The sequence below is a fragment of the Megalops cyprinoides genome, chromosome 4 (assembly GCF_013368585.1).
Source record: "Megalops cyprinoides isolate fMegCyp1 chromosome 4, fMegCyp1.pri, whole genome shotgun sequence".
In the NCBI taxonomy this organism is placed as follows: domain Eukaryota; kingdom Metazoa; phylum Chordata; class Actinopteri; order Elopiformes; family Megalopidae; genus Megalops; species Megalops cyprinoides.
This window is the reverse complement of record NC_050586.1, coordinates 38,313,345-38,332,960: the sequence shown is the minus strand read 5'-3', so window position 1 is coordinate 38,332,960 and position 19,616 is coordinate 38,313,345. Positions and strand designations below refer to the sequence as shown.

At 38.4% G+C, this 19,616-nt stretch overlaps 1 protein-coding gene across 1 annotated transcript; it reads left to right on the top strand.

Annotated features, from left to right (window-relative positions):
* The first annotated feature begins 1,154 nt into the window (after window positions 1-1,154).
* LOC118776061 (phospholipid phosphatase 1-like) lies at window positions 1,155-19,522 on the top strand. The gene is made up of 6 exons (XM_036526135.1): window positions 1,155-1,703; window positions 12,059-12,210; window positions 14,594-14,877; window positions 15,775-15,832; window positions 18,647-18,823; window positions 19,170-19,522. Exons 1-6 carry the CDS (start codon window positions 1,646-1,648, stop codon window positions 19,290-19,292), a joined length of 852 nt encoding a protein of 283 aa, XP_036382028.1. The 5' UTR covers window positions 1,155-1,645; the 3' UTR covers window positions 19,293-19,522.
* Window positions 19,523-19,616: the final 94 nt, after the last annotated feature.

Genomic DNA, 19,616 nt, shown 5'->3' with positions numbered 1-19,616 from the left:
GTGTGATACACAATTATTAGGCTACACACATTTCATAATGCCCTACTTCGTCATTTAAAACAAGCAGTCTTCTTAAAATCTTCAGATGTTCGTAAGTATTTATTAAACAATGGACTAATCTTGTAGAGGATTCATCTGCGTTGGAGTACCACAGTCATTCAGCAGAGGGCAGTGTGTGACTGTTGCTTTGCCCTTCTCTGTAATAATAAACGGCCTGCACGGTAGAGGAAAAATACTTGGCAAGACTGTAACAGTAGTAGATATAACAATGCAGTATGTAACTATGCGATAAATATGTTCATATTCATTATCGTTCATAATTATTTTTTTATATAAATTCATTAATAATTATGTTGGATTAAATATTTTGCGATTACTTCATCAATGGCAGCCTGAAATCTGTAGAAACACGATTATGTGTCGATTTATTTTCTTTGGGTGGCATTAAGAGACATCTTAGCCAATCAGTCTAATTTACAGTACAATCTCACATGTATTTTAACGCGTATGTTATTTGACTCACTTCGGCATAGCTTCTAAACAACAATATTAGCGAGAATACGCTAATGAAGCCTTATGTTCAAGTTTTGCTTCAGGTGACAGAGAACGGCTACCACCACGTAGGTCTACTGCTAATGCCAAAGCTGTCGCCACTGCCTCCGTGTGTCAAAGTAATATTTAGGAGATAAAGACATTTTACATGCATGCATAAAAGCCACTGTATCATTACAGTATTTTCACGTTGACCACATAAGATGTTTGAGATCAGAAATCAATGGCAATGACAACAATACTTATAACTACAGTAAAATCAACATCAACATTAGTAGTAGTTTTCAATATTAACAACCCTACAACTGACAATTCACCTGAAAAAAAAAACGAACTGCTCCTGTATTTATCGACAAATTTCTCTAGGACTTTCCTATACGTGGTGTTCACGTAGAGTTTACAAATTTGTCAGATATAAATCCTCCTGCAAATCACAGTCGTCCTTCTACCCGTTTAAACGCCCGCAGGCGAAGACTTCAGTAAAGTGTGTTGACAGCTTTCACCTTTGCGCCGGCGAACGTCCTTTTATGGAGGCGGTGACGTAACGGAGGAGTGACTTGTGCAATGATCTGGCCCGGGCCCCGGGTGGAAGGTGGAGCGATTTTGACATGGCGAGGGGTTTCGTACTGTACTGGCAGGCACGCGATAGGTCCTTCGTCTCATCCGTGTGAACCCAACATGACATCTCACGGTGCTCATCGCTCTGACCACATTTTGGGAACTATGAAACAATAGCGGAAACCGATGCTTAGATGAGACAGTTGCAGTGTGTCAGGTTCACTTGCGTGAAGGTCGAATACCTTTGATTGCATTTTTTTTTTAACATTTATTTTTTGAAGGCTGCTGGAATGATTCGGAGGGCTACGACTATCATTCGCCATTGCGTCCTCTCTGTGCATTTTATCTTGCTTTTTCATTTTTGACTATCGTTCAGTTTTTATTTTCTTGCTTTTTTTTTAATGCGACCGTCAATCTGTATTCGACTGACTCGTAGAAGGAGACGCAGCGAAGGGACCGGCGAATATAAGCCTTCACCACCCGAGGATTCGTTTATTTAGTTAGCTAGTAAGAAACTTGAGTCCGGACACCAAAGATGTTTGAAAAGGGGGGAATTCTCTGCGTTCTCCTTGACATATTCTGCCTTGCACTTGGTATGTATCTAGTCTGGCGATACAGTGCATTTGGGTGTATGTAAATTGTGTACCTCTCAGGCCGTGTATGCTTCGTAGGCTACTATTTCTGTAATTGTCTAATGTCAAGATAGGGACAGATCATGTTTCATTGGTTGATTTGAATGCTCCCCTTATGTTTCACTGTAAACATTTAATTTACATTTTAGTTCAACTATACAGTACATTGTTATAAGCGCGTTTTGTTACAGACTACGTAATACTCAAGGGAACAAACTAGTATTATCTCCCTGTACGAACGTATAAGAGCATATACCACATTTAGACTATTATACTGAATATTGTATCGATTTGTAATATTCTTCCTTTGTTTCAACTAGTATTTTTAATGTATCTGCATCCGGGCAAATGTGTTTGTTCATAGTCTGCGCTGAATTTCATTACAGCTTTTAAATCAGATCACTGTGAGCATTACTAAAACGTTTGCTAATGGCAATGAAATCCTCATATTAATCATGCTTATTCTTGGGGCAAATTTGACGTTTTTGACGGACATCTTTTGCTGTATGTTTTGAAAGAAACATCTTATAAAACATGATTATGATCTTTTCACTGAAAAGGAAAACGACCAATTCCTCTGCATACGATCAGTACAGAGGACATATCGTGATTGTTTTTATAGCTGCGTGTACGCACCCGTGCGTCTAACGTGTGCGTGTGGGATTATCCTCACCGGTTTCAACATTGTAATGAGATCACGGATGTTGTTTTCCCTCAATGAGTGTCCGTTTCGAAATTTACCTTTTGTTTTCCTTTACATAAACGTATTTTCCTTGAGAAACAAACCGTAGAATCAAAGTAGTTGTTCGCAGAATACCAGAACTACAGTAACCATGCTCTCAGCCGGGAATGTTTACCAAATTGCTGGACAGTGAAAGCAAAAAAAAAAAAAAAAAAAAAAAATTACTCTTAGAATTTGGGGTTATGACCCATGACCGTATGATATTTTTTTTCTTAATAACTGTCAGTATGGCTTCACAGTGTGATTTCTGTGTTTATCTATCAGGAGTGCATCCTGCATGTAGATATTCCCAGGAGCAACACTTAATAGGAACCTGTGGATTTCCAGATAATGAAGTATAATTTTATATTTGGTTTCATGATTCTCATGATGACAATTCAATGATTTGTCATCCATTTGACTTGCAAGTCCGTGCGTATTAAAATATAACACTGCCAGAAAAGACGCAGCACACAAACTCCTTGACTCTGGCATCTGGCAGATTTAAAGATAAGTGTATGTGGGCATCCTTGTGAATGGTGGCCTTGACCAGAGGCACTATTTTTATATCTAGTCATTTCAGATGGATTCCTGAAAAGGCTGTATAATCCAGATGCAACCAATCAAGCCCAGCAAATATTACAACCTCAGTTTGAAAATCTTTAAAAGTACTAGACTGCAACATGTCTCTCACCTATAGCCTTATGAACATATAATCACATAATAATAATAATAATAATAATAATAATATTAGCAATATCTGCAAAAGCTTTCCATTTAGGATGTGAACACATTTTATTTCCTCAGTTTTTGTTAAGACGCATTGCTGGTTCCATTTGGAAAGCACTACAACCTGTGCTTGAAGGGTAACTTTGTAGTTTTTGGTTTACATTTAGGATATGGTTGTCAACCCCCCGAAACATTTTGGAACAGGAAAGTGGAGAGTAGACATGGTGAGGAAGAAGGAGACAGTTGAGGCTGCAGTTTATGTGGAGTATAGTTGTATTATAGTCAACTCCTGATAATTGCATATTCTCAGGATTGTTGTGACAGTGTGTACTTAACTGGAGTATGCAAATAACAGGATTAAATCAGTGAGATTAAAATAGGACCAGCTGTGTTCTGTGCAATTATCCAAAATGCAATTATAGGGAGCTTACTGTAAAAGAAAAGGAATGTTGTAGCCAAGTTTAGGGAATTGTGTAGTGCTGTGAGATCACATACTATACAATCCATTGGTTCAGTTTGCTGACTTTCTGATCATAGATACCTGTATGCCACTCTCTTGAGCCTGAACTCTGATGTGGATAGCTACTTGACTGTGTGATAAAGCCTCAGCACTCTCTTTTAAAACATCTTCAGGAAGAATATTCTAAAGTGTCAGTGTACCTTGACACCACTGTTTTCTCTCACTGGCAGCATTTTCTGTGAATCAGCTGTATTTCTTCACAAAAACCACAGTGGCCACATTGTTTTCTGCAGGATGGAGAGAGTGCTGAGAACTGCTGCACACAAGCAGTCTCCAACCTTAAATAGAAAACCTGTGACTGCTAATTGATTTAGGATGGGATCCTCAATTATGAAGGAAAAAAAGTACCATATGGGGCTCAACCACCATAGCGGTCTGTTGCCTATGCCATCCGATTGAAACGCCCTAATTCATTTATACATAAATGTGCAGAGGAAGAGCATTTTAGCGGTGCATGTGTAATGATTTCTAAATGTGATAAATTGCGCCAACATTAGCGGAACAATGTGGAATGACTACGCAGTTTTTAGTTACACAAGCCAAGTCTTTTAAAACTCACATTCCATGTAGTCTGCTAGTGATGAATGCCATTTCTTTGCTGGTACGTCAAGTTAAGGATAAAAGTGCGTCACTGAAGTAGTCTGTGTCTTCGGTGAGTGTGTGTCTCCCCCGAGGCATGGTCGCATGTGGTAACACGAGGCAGCTACCATCAAGCTTTTCAGTACTTACAGACATAGCGGACGCAGCCAGCATAGTGATTCATTATTACAGCCTGAACGAAGGTTAGTCACTGAAAAAAAAAAACATAGCCTCTGGGTACAATATTAAGTATCATGAATGAAAATTCAGGACTGAGTGGACATGTCCATCTCTTTTAAGACAGATATTGAAACCATCATCACAAAGGAAACGGGGAGAAGTGAAGAATCACAGCTATTTAAATGGGATGTGTTGATACAGCACATTTTGCCATTGTAAACAGTGGTGCATCAGTTGTCCCTGTCTCATCTGTGCAAAACTTTTAGTTACATTTGTTTCTTGTAGATTCTCTGATACAAATGACCAAATGCTTGCTGGGTTCCAGCAACTAGTCTATTCAGAAATAAAAATGCTGAGTGCTGACTAGCTAGCTCAATGTTTTAGTAATGACAACAATTCTTTGTATATTTTCTTGTATGTATTCTTGTCACCAAAATGTTAGTGGGGCTAATGTTATTTTTAATAGCTAATCTCATTAACAGCTTGCTTGGTGACAGAACAGCACATCAGTTCTAATTTGGAACTTCCAAGTTTACATAGAATATCCTTAGTTTAGATGGGAAACGATGGATGAGATGTGTCATGCCAAGTGAGTGACAACTCCTACGTCTGGCAAATGAGATAACATAAGATGAGTAGAAATGACTGTCATTTGTAATGTGGCACCCAGAAAAGCAAAGAGCTCTACTCGTGTATAGAGAGTGTGAGGTATAGTTAGAAAATATCACAGCCATTGTAATTGTAAGTGAATATGACAAACAGAAGGCTGTCATATTCTGTCGTATTAGGGTGCGATGTTCTTTCAGACACTGGACTGATGGATTTTCCAAAGAATAGTGGTGCATGGTACAGGGCGTATGTGCTACCTGTAATGGAGGGTATCCCCACGAATATAGCGTAGTTGTTTTTATGTGGTCAGTTACAAAGGCTGGTAGCATTTGATTAATTTGAAAGTGCAATATTACACAAAGCCGGTACTCTAAGTAATCATTAATCTTGAAATGATTTATTGCTTGGCAGTAGACTATCTGGGATAGTGGCCTGTGATAAAATATTTGTGTTGTTCTTGTAAGATAAGGTTTCAGGCTGAAGTTGATAGCAGCCTTTCCGCCTTACTTGCCAGTCTCTGTACGTCTCAGGCCTTGTTCACACATGGTATAAACATGCTGAAAGGGTTTAACGTGGCTTGATGTTCCAAAACAGCGATCAATGATCACCAAATTTCTCCCGGATATCTCTTGTCATAAACACTTCCACCTGTCAAAAATCAAAACCGAAATCCTATGAGTATGGACGCTTTTTTGATAGGACATAGTGTTTATGACATGTGAGATGTCAGATAAATTTGGTGATCATTGATCGCTGTTTTGGGACATTAAGCCACATTAAGCTTTTTCCTTATAATGGGCGTCAATGGAGAGGAAAACGTAGTGAGATAACAACCATACTCCTAGGATTTTGGTTTTGATTTTTTGACATGGAGAAGTGTTTCTGACAAGAGATGTCCGAGAGAAATTTGGTGATCATTGATTTCAGTTTTGGAACATTAAGCCACGTTAAGCGTTTTAGAATGTCCCCTTGATATTCATGATATCGTAAATCTTGACTCCCACAATAGTCTTAACATTTATTTGTAAACTACAACACTTCATTTATTGTTCATAATACCATTTTTCATGTAATTTATTGCATTAAACCTTTGGGGCTTGGAAGCATTTGAGGTAGCTTGCAAACTCTAGTTGTTGTTGTTGCCTGTTATAGCACTTTAAAACCCTTTCACACGTAACTTATTTTTCATGCTATGTAGCGCACATGGTTCGTTATGTTTTCATTAGCGTTATTTAGCTTCTCATAGCTTTCAGTTAGCATTTGCTATTTTTTTTTTACATTAAATTGCTGTTACCTCAAAGCTAAAATTATCTAGAATTTTTCCAATCTCGTGTTCTAATCGCACCAGTTTTAGCTTATGTGCTAAGCAGCTAATCACACCGGTGTGAACGCTGTTGGCGCGCAAATCAGTATGTACTTCCGCTACGCAGAGGACGTCAGTTGAGTAGGCCATCCTTCAATGTGGCCCAGGATGCATTGCGTTCATACTGCTAAAAGAATGTGGCCATATGCGGCCCAGACCACCTTCGATTGTGATTTGAGAGATCGGATCTCTATGTATCCTAAATGCATCTTTGGTGCATTCACATCTATACTTAGCACTGTCCACTTGTGATTGGATCACCCAAGATGTTAATACCAGGTGTGACCAGGGCCTCAGAGGCATAAGTATAAGTAGGCCTCCATTTGGATGTAATTAGGAATATTGGCATCAACAGTACCCAGATTTTTTGTTGTTAAAGCCGAAAATAATTGGAATTAGGATGTAAGGTCATTGTTTTGTTTTGTGGGGAAACTAGTTCAAGACAGAAGTTTTCTTTTTGCAGTGGTTTGGTCAGCTGACAGATTCAGCTCAGTGAATCCATAACTCTATGCTATCCAAAATGCTGGCCTTACATTATTTGGCTGTTGTGAACATTTTTATATTCAATCAGGTGGCTTTTATTAGTTTTCAGTCGGGAAGTTACTGGCTGTGTATGGCTGGTTCCTTTTTCACATCATCAGTCCTCACCGTAGAAATAAGGAAAAAAAGAGAGTGGTACAAGGGCATAATTATCAGGGTACATATAAATAAGCATTTTATAAGTTTGTACATTTGTATGTGAAACTGCCTGTAGACCCTTGGCACATTTTTTTGTTTTTCCAACCATAAACCTAATTTTTAAAAAAAGGCTCATCAGTTGTTTTTTTCAGATTGTCAGCAGGTTAAAACTTTGGTTTTTGCTACTTGACTATTGTTCCTTGGATACAGTCCCGTCCATTTATTTACACTCCTGATTAAATAGCAACAAAAATATAACATGTACCTATTGTATAGTTTGTTTCTAGATACATTTTTAAATGTTATATTATTAGACTTAATAGCAAGGGCTACTTTAGAAAAGGTTGTATTTTAAGGGTGTAACTTAAAGGGGACATGTTTTTCAAGTAGAAGAAATATCCAGTACATACATTTCCTGTGGTGTTTTTTGGTCCTAGTTGATCAGGGGCATGAATAGGTATTGGCAGACACTGTGTCTCTATCAGTTGTAAAACATATAAAATTGTGTTTGGTCTAATGTTAGTTATTCTCCTTGCCTCAGGAAACCAGGCAACAGCTGATGTCCAGCTCTTCATTAGGGAGTACAGTTTGGTCTCGTTTGGTTGCTTCAGCTGGAGACAGTCTGACATTCCTTTGAAGGAAATATTCACTACAGAATGTTCACCCTTGAAAGGTCTTTTGATCTACCATTGACTTGCAGGTTGCAGTATGTAACTTGAGTGTAAAGTGAAGCCATTTCTGATGAGCTTTTTATTGTATCAGTCAATAACATCAACTAACAGTGTGTCCATGGTGATATCGCCTCTGTTGTGTTGTACACATTGCGCGTATCACTGCCCATTTAGTCGGGCAAACACTAGGGGAGAAAGTTTAAAGCTATAAAACACATAAAGGGTCCCCATGAATCCAGTAAGTTTATAGGGTTCACATTTGTACGTCTCAATATATAATGTGCTATTTTTGTGTTTTGTGGCATTCTGTTGTTGATTTGTTATTTTGTAGTACATAGTATTTATTAAAATATTCTAAAAAGCTAACGCTATCAAAGGCATGCAGCAGCCTACATAAAAGGCTACATCTTCAACCAAAAGAATTTTCCCTGGTGATATGTTTCAGTAGTGTTGCAGTGCAGTTCATACCACCAAGAGTATTTTGTCGTGATCCCGTAATCAGAGAAATGGCTGGCCACATGTTGATTTGGAAGCTGCCATTTTGAGAGGAAAACTCCTACCTGTGAAATCACAGAGCAACTTTTAGAAACAGCCTCACAGTGCACCCATCTGATATTACTGTACATATTTCATTTCTGTAATCATATGGCAACCCAATGCATTAGGCTTTGTTTTTTTAACAACATTTAATGCTCGCTTGTTCTAGCTTTTCACTAAGTTATCAATAAACAGACCGAGATTAGCATGGCTTCAGTGTTAGTTTTGCATGAGGAATAGCAGATACAGGGATCAAACATGGTGAGTGAGCTCTCTTTTATAGCAATGAAAGAGCAGGGGTAAATGGTACTTGTCTCGCAAATAGGGACAGAAAGAAATTTGCTGGCATGACAAATTACTGGACTAAAATTTGCTGAACAAATATATTTTTGGACCCAGACCAGTAGACCTCTTTAAATACATCAACAGAATTCATGAACATCTGAAAGTGTGTTCCTTATGACAGATTTCATACATGTAATGGATAAATTGTCTTACATTACTCTTACTGAGTTACATTTTAGTGGTTTCCTTTAAGAGACTCTAAACCTACTGTAATTGAAATAATAAAGATGGAAATTGAAACATGGTCTCATTCTATACATGGTAAGATTGCAACAAACAATAACTGAAATGTTACAGACCTTGACCAAGGTGCGTATTATATCTCTGGATCTGATTTTATTTTGAAATGTAAAGGATTTTAACAATACTGTGGCACTGAAAAAAGTATAGTTCAGACCAGATGGTCCATATCTTTTTATTATACCAATTAAAAACATTAAAAATTTGTCTTGGAATGTTCAGTAAACGTTGAAAATGTTTACATTTGTGTAACTCCTTAGTTAGGAATTCCATTCGGAAAACAAAAAAAACAAGACTTTTACTCTATGCCTGTTGTAATGACAGTACATTCTGCTATTCACTGATTCTGTTGTTCTTCAGGGACAAATGGTTAGGGACTTTGAATTGTAACAGTAGGGATGTTCGGACCAAGATGGAGTGGGAAATGATGTTGCACACTTCAACCCATTTTCAGTTTTAAATGATTAAATGATTTTAAATGATTTTTTTTTATGTTATTGTGAACTACAGTGGCGGGAAGCCAAGATTTGTGTAGTGTGAGCAGGGGGTTTACTGGCAATACTGAAATTTATCAGTAGAGATCATTGACCTTGATGCAATATGGTTGTTTGGATAGTGTGGGTTTTGGAATGCAAATAAAACTGAGGCCAACACATTTTACATTTATTATGTCTTCTGATGCGTTTAGTTTACTAGAGAAGTACTCATATTATTTTTATAGGCCACGTTGTCCAAATTGTTCTTTTCTGAGTTGTATACAATGGACTTTTCCTGCTTAAGAAATACTGTTGTATAAATGTTCATAATAAGTCTTTATACAAATAGGACTGTACAAGTTGCAGCAGGCGATGCCACAGAATCAATCTACTTCATGCAAATGTTCCAAACTGTTTGGCTTGGCTCTGGACTGAAACATTGCTGAGTCAAGAAACTTGATGCGGTAAAGCACATGAAGTAGCCTGACTGAACTAATGCTCTAATGAGACGTTAAAGGATATCTTTGTCCTTTTATCATTCTTTTTGATTTAGTTACTTGAGGAAACCAAATACCTTCAAGCCTATCTCATCTGTCGAGGTAGAGTTTAATGTTATCGCTTTTTGTCTGTTTTTGTTGGTGAACATTGATATTGAGAGGCGTCTTTGTGAGAAGCCAGTAGTTTTAGGCATTATGAATACATGGAATTTTTTACAAGTTTAGTAACAGCTCAGAAAAATCCTGTGAGTCAATACGGTGCTGTCTGGGTTAACAATCCCTCCTTTTGTGATGGTGTGTTTATGAAAATGTGCTTTCCTTGGTAGGATCACCAGATAAACAAATAAAGGAGAAACTTGTGTTTTTGTTGTTCAGTCAAAGCACCTTTGGCCTCAGTGTCAGTTTGCATTTAGATTTGCATCCATCTGTGTGTTCTCAAGGTAGCACCACACACACACACACACACACACACACCCCACCCCCTCCATTGCTTGCTCGTGCTGTAGCAAAATCCCAGGTCTTCCGTGTCATCGAAGGTCATGCAGGGGGAGCAGTCTTTCAGACACCAGTCTGACCATTCTTTAAGGGTGTTCACAATCTGGGTTTTCAGATAACCATAAGCAGCAGTCAAACCAGCGATAATTACTGGTTGAATGAATATTACATTTTTTTAAACAAAAAAAGCTTCCTTTCATTACAGGTTTCACAAGATCTAAGTTTACATTTAAAAATTTTGAAGTTTCAAGCCTAATTTACAAAGGTTGTGTTTTCTCTTAGACACAAACTGAACAGCAGTGTGAACACTAGGAAACATAAAGGCCTCAGCAGCTCAATGTAGAATTAATTGTGCATTTTATGCTTTTAATTACGTGTTACCACTAGCACACAGTTGCTCTGTTTTTGAGAATATGGAACTAGCTGTTTCCATTGTCACTTCTGGATCAGTTTGACATAGGCCTGGTGGTCTGAATCTCAACCACAGTAGATGCTGAAAAAACCTGGACAGAGTCCAGATCCTTTGATATTCTGAGGCCAGACATTAACCCTGGATACAGAGCAACCATAGTCACGTTCTGCTCTGGTAAAAACAAAAAAAAAAAAAAAAAAAAATTGCAGTGCTATAGGAAAATGTGCCTTTCCAAAGTCTACATTTACTTTCAGTTGTAATTACTGTATGACTCACTGCACAAAGAATACATGAGAAAGTAACTTTAATAACAGTATTATTGCAAATCTCTAGCAAAAACATAATTTGTTTTATTACATGTTTGTAGTGGAGACTACTCTTTATTAAGTTTCCAGTTATACACTAGATGTCATAAAGGAAATTCCCTCTGGAAAAATGCTCTCTGTGTAGTGCTTTCTGACAATACTTTTGAAATGTACTACATAAATGTTATGTTAATTAACTGATTGAACTTCACTTCTTCTTAAACCATGTCCTTCGTTCACCAGGTGCGGGGACATGCAGCATTTTAATGTTTTGTTATTTTATGCCATTCTGTTATTTTGTTGTTATTTCTTAAGTTTTGATCTCAGGAAACACGTAACATGAATTGTGCAGTATGTCACCAAGTGGTAGTTATTCTGGTGTTCACATTTTGCATAGGTCTGAATTGTTTTATGCATTGAAGAATAAGAGGATTGTAGAAGTAATTGCGCTTGACTAATTTAACATAATCAAAACAACAACTTTTTTCTATAAGGTGATCAAATATTGGATTGACATTGACTGGATTATTGTGGGAATTATGTTTTTTTCCACACAGCAAAAGACTGTACCCTTGGCAAAAAACAGTGCTTGCAGAGTCATACTGTGTATATCCCTTTACAGGGATGGACTGTTACTGGAATGTTTGATATAAAGAGCCCTGCTCATGGGTACAGCAAAAGTGTCTATGACTATTGATTTGAACCAGTCTTTTATCATATGTGCTGTGATCTAATTATCACAACACTCCACTGTCCCCATCCTCATTTTTCCCTATGCAAGGGAGAGTTCCTGTATGTTAACTAACCATGATTAAATTAACCTTTAAACTGTGATAATGTGAGGAAGGGTGTGTTTCTCAGTGCTCCTGGTGTATTCTTTAACAGAAATGCATCTTTTGTGGTTCTGCAGTGCTAATAAATCTAATAACTGTTTGCAATTGTATCTTTCCTTTTGCTAGCTGGACTCCCATTTGCAATTCTCACCCCCCGCCACAATCCTTTCAAACGAGGATTTTTCTGTAACGATGACTCCATCAGGTACCCCCTTAAAGAAGACACCATATCCTATCAGTTATTGGGTGGAATAATGATTCCTCTTACAGTGCTTTCTGTAAGTGATCTTTTTATATTTTTATATTGGGACCTAATGACACTCTCTCTCTCTCTGTCTCTGTCTCTCTGGTTTATTTGCTGTTGTGGAAATGATTTTGCCAGTGGTGATTTATACTGGTGTGACTGTCTTTGTTGCATGTCTCTTAACAAGTTTGCCCATATGAAAAACAGACACACCATAGATAGAACAAACACATTTTTGTTTTGAATTTGAAATTCAGTCAAAATGCTTTCCTTTTGTAAACAAATGTGCATGACCACTTCTAAAGCAGGATTACAGAAATGGATGTCATTGTAACATTCAACAGTGTGGAATAGAAAAAGCTGTATTATTCCAAGTATTTGTAAATCAGCCTTGTGAAGATCACTGACTTGGTGCATGCAACCAGCCTTTCCATGGGGTTCATTTACCTGGACTTACTGTAATTCAGAGAGAAGTCAATTTTAATTTTCAGTTAGACGTGTTAAATATCAGTTGTATAGGAACATATTTTTGTTCCTTAAACTTGCTTCCCTTTTCAGACAAATGCATTTCAGTGCAGTAAGTCTTACACGACATTGGCATTATAGTTGCCAACATGCCGATCATCTAATCCTGCTAAATAATTATCTGTTCAGTGTTACACAATATATACTCCATATGTTAATTTTCCTCATGTTGGTGATAGTCCTTTCACTGAAAGAGAGGACACATTTTATACTGTCTCATTCTATAGAATGTAGGGTATCTATGTCCTGTCTTATAAATGTGTAGCTGTGTGGAAAAAGCTGCTTATTTATTGAAAGCTATGAAGTAATTGCTTGCTGTGTTACCATACAACCCCTGGCAAAAATTATGGAATCACCACACTTAGAAGATGTTCACCCAGTGTTTTTAGTTCGTAGCAAATAAACAAATCACAGATATGACACAAAACAATTTTTGTTGAATAGCTGAATGTTCTGGCTTTGTGAAACATACCTCAAACAAATTAAATTAAATTATTTTAATTAATGGCATAAATTTTTCCAAATCCAGTAGAGGAAAAAATGATGGAATCACTCAATGTTGAGGAAAAAATGATGGAATCACCTTGTAATTTGCATTTCTAAAACAAATACCGGCACAAGTATAAAAATGCAAATTAGCCTGCAGTTACGAGAGAATGCTTGCAGACCTTAACGAGCTGTTGAACTTGGCTAATTGAAAGGAAACATGGCCCCAACAAGAGAGTTGTCAATTGAAACCATGCAAAGGATTATAAAACTCCTTCAAGAAGGAAATCCAACACAGAGTGTGGCAAAAGATGTTGGTTGTTCCCAGTCAGCTGTGTCTAAAATTTGGTGCAAGTATAAACAAAATGGGAAGGTTATAAAAGGAAAACATACGGGTAGACCACAGAAGAAGCCAAGTTGGAAATAAATAAAAAAAATGGTCTATGACATGGTTCCATCCTGCAAAACCAATCTGTCAGCTGCTATTCGAGAAAGTTTGTTCAAGAAAGTTGGGTCCAAAAAATTCGAGAACCAGCTTGATGGAGAATATTGTTTTTCATTAGTGAAGTCCATGCCTCAAAGAATTCAGGTCATCATAAAAGGTCATCATAAAAGAGGAGCAACAAAGTACTAATTGTGATTTTTTTTTTTTGTTGATGTTGATTTTAGAAATGCAAATTACAAGGTGATTCCATCATTTTTTCCTCAACATTGAGTGATTCCATATTTTTCTCCTCTACTTGATTTGGAAAAATATATGCCATTAATTCAAATAATTTAATTTAATTTGTTTGAGGTATGTTTCACGAAGCCAGAATGTTCAGCTATTCAACAAAAATTGTTTTGAGTCATATCTGTGATTTGTTTATTTGCTACGAAGTAAAAAAGCTGGGTGAACATCTTCTAAGTGTGGCGATTCCATAAATTTTGCCAGGGGTTGTAGCAGTTACTCCATTATTTCATTTTTAATCAAGATAGTCTACATTAACTGTACAGTGTAGACTATATTATATTTAATTGTATTTTTTATCATTATATTTGGTTGAATTTACTCAGCACTGCTCCTAGACCAGGGATTTGCTCTTGCTTTTATAACCATACATCAATCATTGACATACATAATCACTAAATATATGCAATCACACAAATATTTAGTGCAAATACGTGCAAATTTTTGTCACAATAAATTGCATACACATAGTTAGTGACTTGTATTGTGTTGTAACAGGGGATTGCCTCAGTGCCCTTGTGTAAGTGCAGAGGATGTTGTGGTTAGCCAACTGGCAATTCAAAAAACAGGGCTGCAAATGGGAAAAAGCACAAAAAAGGTTTTGCCATGACACTAGGCAATCCAAGCAGAATTCATCACTTTATTAACTCGCTTGTCTGTGTATCTTTTTTGACAGATGGTGTTTGGAGAGTGCCTTTCAGTGTATTTAAAACGCATCAAGTCCAAGTCATCTGTCAGGAATAACTATGTGGCCTGCGTCTATAAGGCCGTGGGCACCTTTCTGTTCGGCGCGGCCGTCAGCCAGTCGCTGACCGACATCGCCAAATACTCGATTGGGCGGCTGAGGCCCCACTTCCTGGACGTGTGCAAGCCCGTGTGGGATCGCATTGACTGCAAATCAGGTGGCTACATTGAGAACTTCACCTGCACAGGGGATAAGACAATGGTTGACGAGGCCAGGTGAGCTGCCATTTAACATTTTATGAACAGTTTAGTAGACATGCTGAAGTTTAATACATTTACACACAGAATTCCCTCCTTACATAAAGAAACACAATTAAATACATACATTAATTATTATATACAGGATGAAGAACATATTTCATAGAAATTCCCCTTCTGATGGCAGAAATAAATGTAAGGATTTTGATTACATCATATTTCAGAGAGTTTTCTCAGTGTTTTATGACAGGATTGTCCTGACCTTTCTTTGAGGACATACCAACAGTACAAAGTTGATCTGTTGCTCATGGCACTGTACCTCAATTACGTACAAATCTCTACCCAAGACAGAAATGTCTCTTTATGTTGAGACACTCCTAGCCTTCTTGTCCTGTATCCTATATTGAATATAGAATCAAGTCAAATTTAACCAGATTACATATAATGGTATTTGTTCCCAAGTTGTGTTTACCTCTGAGGCCTGGTGTTGTTCACATTTTAATCTTGACCTAAGTGAAAAACTGGTTTTTGATATAATCCCTAACCCCCCCCATCCATAGCCTATAGACACGGTTTAATTTAGTTTTAATTTGGTGATTCGTTGTGAAAGCTCTCTGTGTGTTTATTCGTAGCCTAGCTCCGGGGATGTACCCACCAAACAGGAAGGCAGTAAATCCAGGGTGTAATCCCCTGTGCTGTTCTGACAGCCCCTATAGTTAGTGCTGGAAAACATACATCAATGGGCATCTGTCAAGGTTTAACAGCCAGGACCTTGGTGTGTGCGCCTGTGCATTCAGCTGGACAATGAGTGTGAAAACACCGGCCTACAATGACAGGGTGCAGCCATTGTGTGGCACCTCTTTGAGTTCAAAGGGGCTGAATGATCTCATGTTGCCATTGTCCTTTGTTGTGCAGGCTCTCCTTCTATTCTGGACACTCCTCGTTCTCTATGTACTGCATGCTGTTCCTTGCAGTAAGTATGCGAATATATGTGATGAGAATCTGTTGAACAATGACAGGGGAGTGACTGACCTTTTTTTCTGACATCCTTTATGATTATGATTTGAGAACATGAGAGAATTTGCTTGTGGGAGTGGAGCAATGAAATACTATATATGAGTACATATGACTACTGTAAGCGTTGTCTTTTGAAAAGCCCCTTTGGCTAACGTTACGCAGAACAAAATGAAAGGATATGGTACTTCAAAGAAAGAAATTTGTATACATCAACATCATTTGCATGTAGGGCAGTCTATAAACACTTGCATCTACAGTCAGGGATTTAACCATAATACTAAAGCAGGGTTTTGAGATTAATCGTTTAATGTGTTACATTTGGAGGAAGGAATATAATTTGCTGTTTAGTTAAAAAAAATTTTAATCTGCTCATGCCACATTCCATCTGCTCACATGACATCATTTCCCCAAATTTTATATTTATCTTGTTTCAATACTCGGTCATGCTGCGTTTGAGTCATTTTGTAATATGGAATCAATCAGCAATGAGCAGTTTTGATAAATGATTTTCAGGAAGCATAAAAATAACCTAACATTTTCAATCAGTTGCATGTTCCTTCCAAAGTGTTACCCTTCCTCCCATTGTAGATTATATGTTCCTGACTAATGAGCCCACAGCACTCAGGTGTTCCTTACAGCAGTCTAAATAAAGAACAAGTTCCCTCATTTACAGGAACTGGCGTTGCTCACGCAGCCTGACCACATCACAGCAGCAATGTGCAGATGATTATTCTGGGGGAGGGAGGGAAAGGCTTTTTTGGCGCTGCTTCTGGCGCGGCTCTGGAGTCAGATGAAAAGCCGATGGGGCAAGGGGTGTCGACCGTGAGGTCGGCAGCAAGTGCTGAGGTGTAGATGTGTCTGGTGACTTACCGTTCAGACATGTTTCAGGTCCAACATACATAAATCTTTACCTTTTATCTTCCCAGTTTGAGGCCCCAAAAACAAGCATTTAAACTGCTTAGCCAGTGTTTCTTAAAATTTTTAAACCAAGAGCAAGCAGTCAGGCTTATTAATCTTGTGCAGGGCCAACAGAAGCGACAACATTACTGCAACCACATTTTTATGAGTACTCTGAAAGAATTCATTCACTGCACAGTGTAAGCGCGGGTGCTTTGGTTTGACCCGTGACGGTTTAGCTCTGAGTAAATACCTTTTTATATCAGGGTGGGACCCCAGTGGCATTTACGTTAAAGAAAGCACATTGTTTTTTTGAGGGAACTGTCTCTGTTGAGTATTGCTATGCATGCATGTATGTGTGTTGTTTTTCACCTACAATGCTTTCATTAGATCAAGGAAGTTATAACTTAACTCCTACTGTAACCACACATCTAGCACAGAGTCTCAATTCCCACTATAAAAACAGAGGGGGAGAAGGCAAGCGTCAGCTACTTCAGACTGTTCAAGTTCATACAAAGCATTAAAAGCATCCTCTCATGTCTTAATCATGAATTGATATATTTTCCCCTCTATGTAATCAATAAGTGGATGCTTGATTAATGCATTTTGTTTTTTCCCCAATGTTTGCGCCTAGCTAATGTAGCCATCTTGATCGCATATCATTAACAGCTCAAACTAGAACTGTCTGTGTATAATCACCACAAAACATTAATGGGGAGTGACTGTTTTCCCCACAGGCACCAGGAAAAACAAAATCACAAACCTCAGGACTTTAGGTCCTCCATCATACACTAGTGAACAACTACACACATTTGGCAAGCAGTCCCAGTTTCCTTACACAAAAACTACATAGGTGGATACAACATAGGTGGTGCCAGCGACGTTGAATGGCAGGTGTTCTAGGGCTAGCAGGTATTCCGAGGTTAGCAGCGCTTGAGGTGTTGGGAGTGAGTTGAACAGCATACGCCTAGATCTGAGGCACGTCAGTGGAACCCAGGAACGCAAAAATGACACACAAAGACAACACACCCCTCAAAAATGAGTGAGTCATGATTTCCCTCCCCGCATTGTCTGCCCTTGCATCTGGGCGGTGGATGGAAAATCTTGTGTATATGACGCTTAAGTGCTACCTTTTAAGCTTTAATTACACAGCAATCACAAGCTGCAGAGTGTCTCGACTCTCACACGTCCTTACATGCAGATAAAGAGTAGCGACACTGATTCATCCTTATGATGTGGCTGCAAACCATTGTGCCTTACTCTGACTAGGCTACTATGCAGAGCATGTCTAGAGAAGAAAATGCAAGAATGTGTGAGAACAGATCATGTCTTGGTATGAGGTAGTTCAAGCAAGTTTGCTTCAAGCCAAATTGCGGAAGGCGATCCTTGTCTTCGAAGTAAACGATTGCTACATGTGCCTGCATCACATAGACAGGTAGCTACTTCCAGTTATTGGTTGTGAACTGTCATGTGCAGTTGCTAGATGAATGAGACAGCAGTAATATTTTGAAAAGCAAGCAGTGAGACATTACAAGAAAAGCAAACAATGATAAAAAAAGGCAATACTGTTACCCGACTGGATTAACTGGTTCTTCCAACAGTATGCAGACTAGATGTGACATTGCAATGTCAGGTTTTGCTGTGTAATTAAGAAAGTGTGCACAGTCGCCAAAGCAGCTACCAAGGCGCAGAATTGTGTAGTTGGGGGGGATAACCAATAACAGGAACACACGTTACGAAAACACGCGACAAGAGCTCCCCGGCCAACTCCACACCTACATGTCTAGCATTCTTGCCCCAGTATTAAAACAATACATAATTTGTACGTAGTGCTAGCAGTCTCATCAATGAAATTTTCCTCTTCCATTGGCAGCTTTATATACAAGCGAGACTCCAGGTGGAATGGGCGAGGCTGCTCCGGCCCACAATCCAGTTCTTCCTGATCGCGTCTTCCTTGTATGTAGGCCTGTCAAGGGTGTCTGACTACAAGCACCACTGGAGCGACGTCCTTACAGGGCTGATACAAGGAGCCATAGTGGCCATACTGACTGTGAGTAAACGTCTGGATTACACACTGCTGTTATACAGCTATGTACTTTCACTGACTTCTCACCTGCTCTAGAAATACTACTTATGGCTACTGAAACAAAATTTTCTAATATTTTTGAGCACAACAGGTCAATAAGTGTTCATCTGAACTATATACATATACTGAATGTGCTTAAAATCACCATCAAAATATTTAGTTGAATCAAAGTTCGTACAAGAGATTTCGCAATTTCCTTCAAGAATCACACTACTGAGTTATGTGTTCCAACTGTCTTTGTAAAATATGTTGCATAACTATGCTACAGCAGATGTAAGGAACTACTGACACCCCGCCCAACCCTTCGCAGGTACTGTGCGTGTCAGATTTCTTCAAAAAGTCAGTGGAACCCAGCAAACAGGAAGAGGAAATCCCACACACCAGCCTGCAGGAGAGCCCCACGAATGGAAACCATTATGGGAGCACTCACTAAGACATGGGAGACTGAAGCAGACCACCCATGAGTGAGCCACCGCCACACTCGCTCTGGAACCCACGTGCAAGTCAGGAAGGAGACTGAAAGAACTCAGGATGGACATGTAATTATATCGAATATTGCCTTTGCTGGACTGCTTTACCTGCAACCCAATGCTTCCTGTGTACCCTCCACAACACCAATATTATGTACATATACTAACATGCACACAAAGAAAAAAAAAATTGATTCCCTGATTTTTTTTTTTAATAAAGTCAACCAAAAAATGTATATGCAGAATTTTTTTATTAAAAGTTTTAAAACTATGTACAGAGCTGTTTT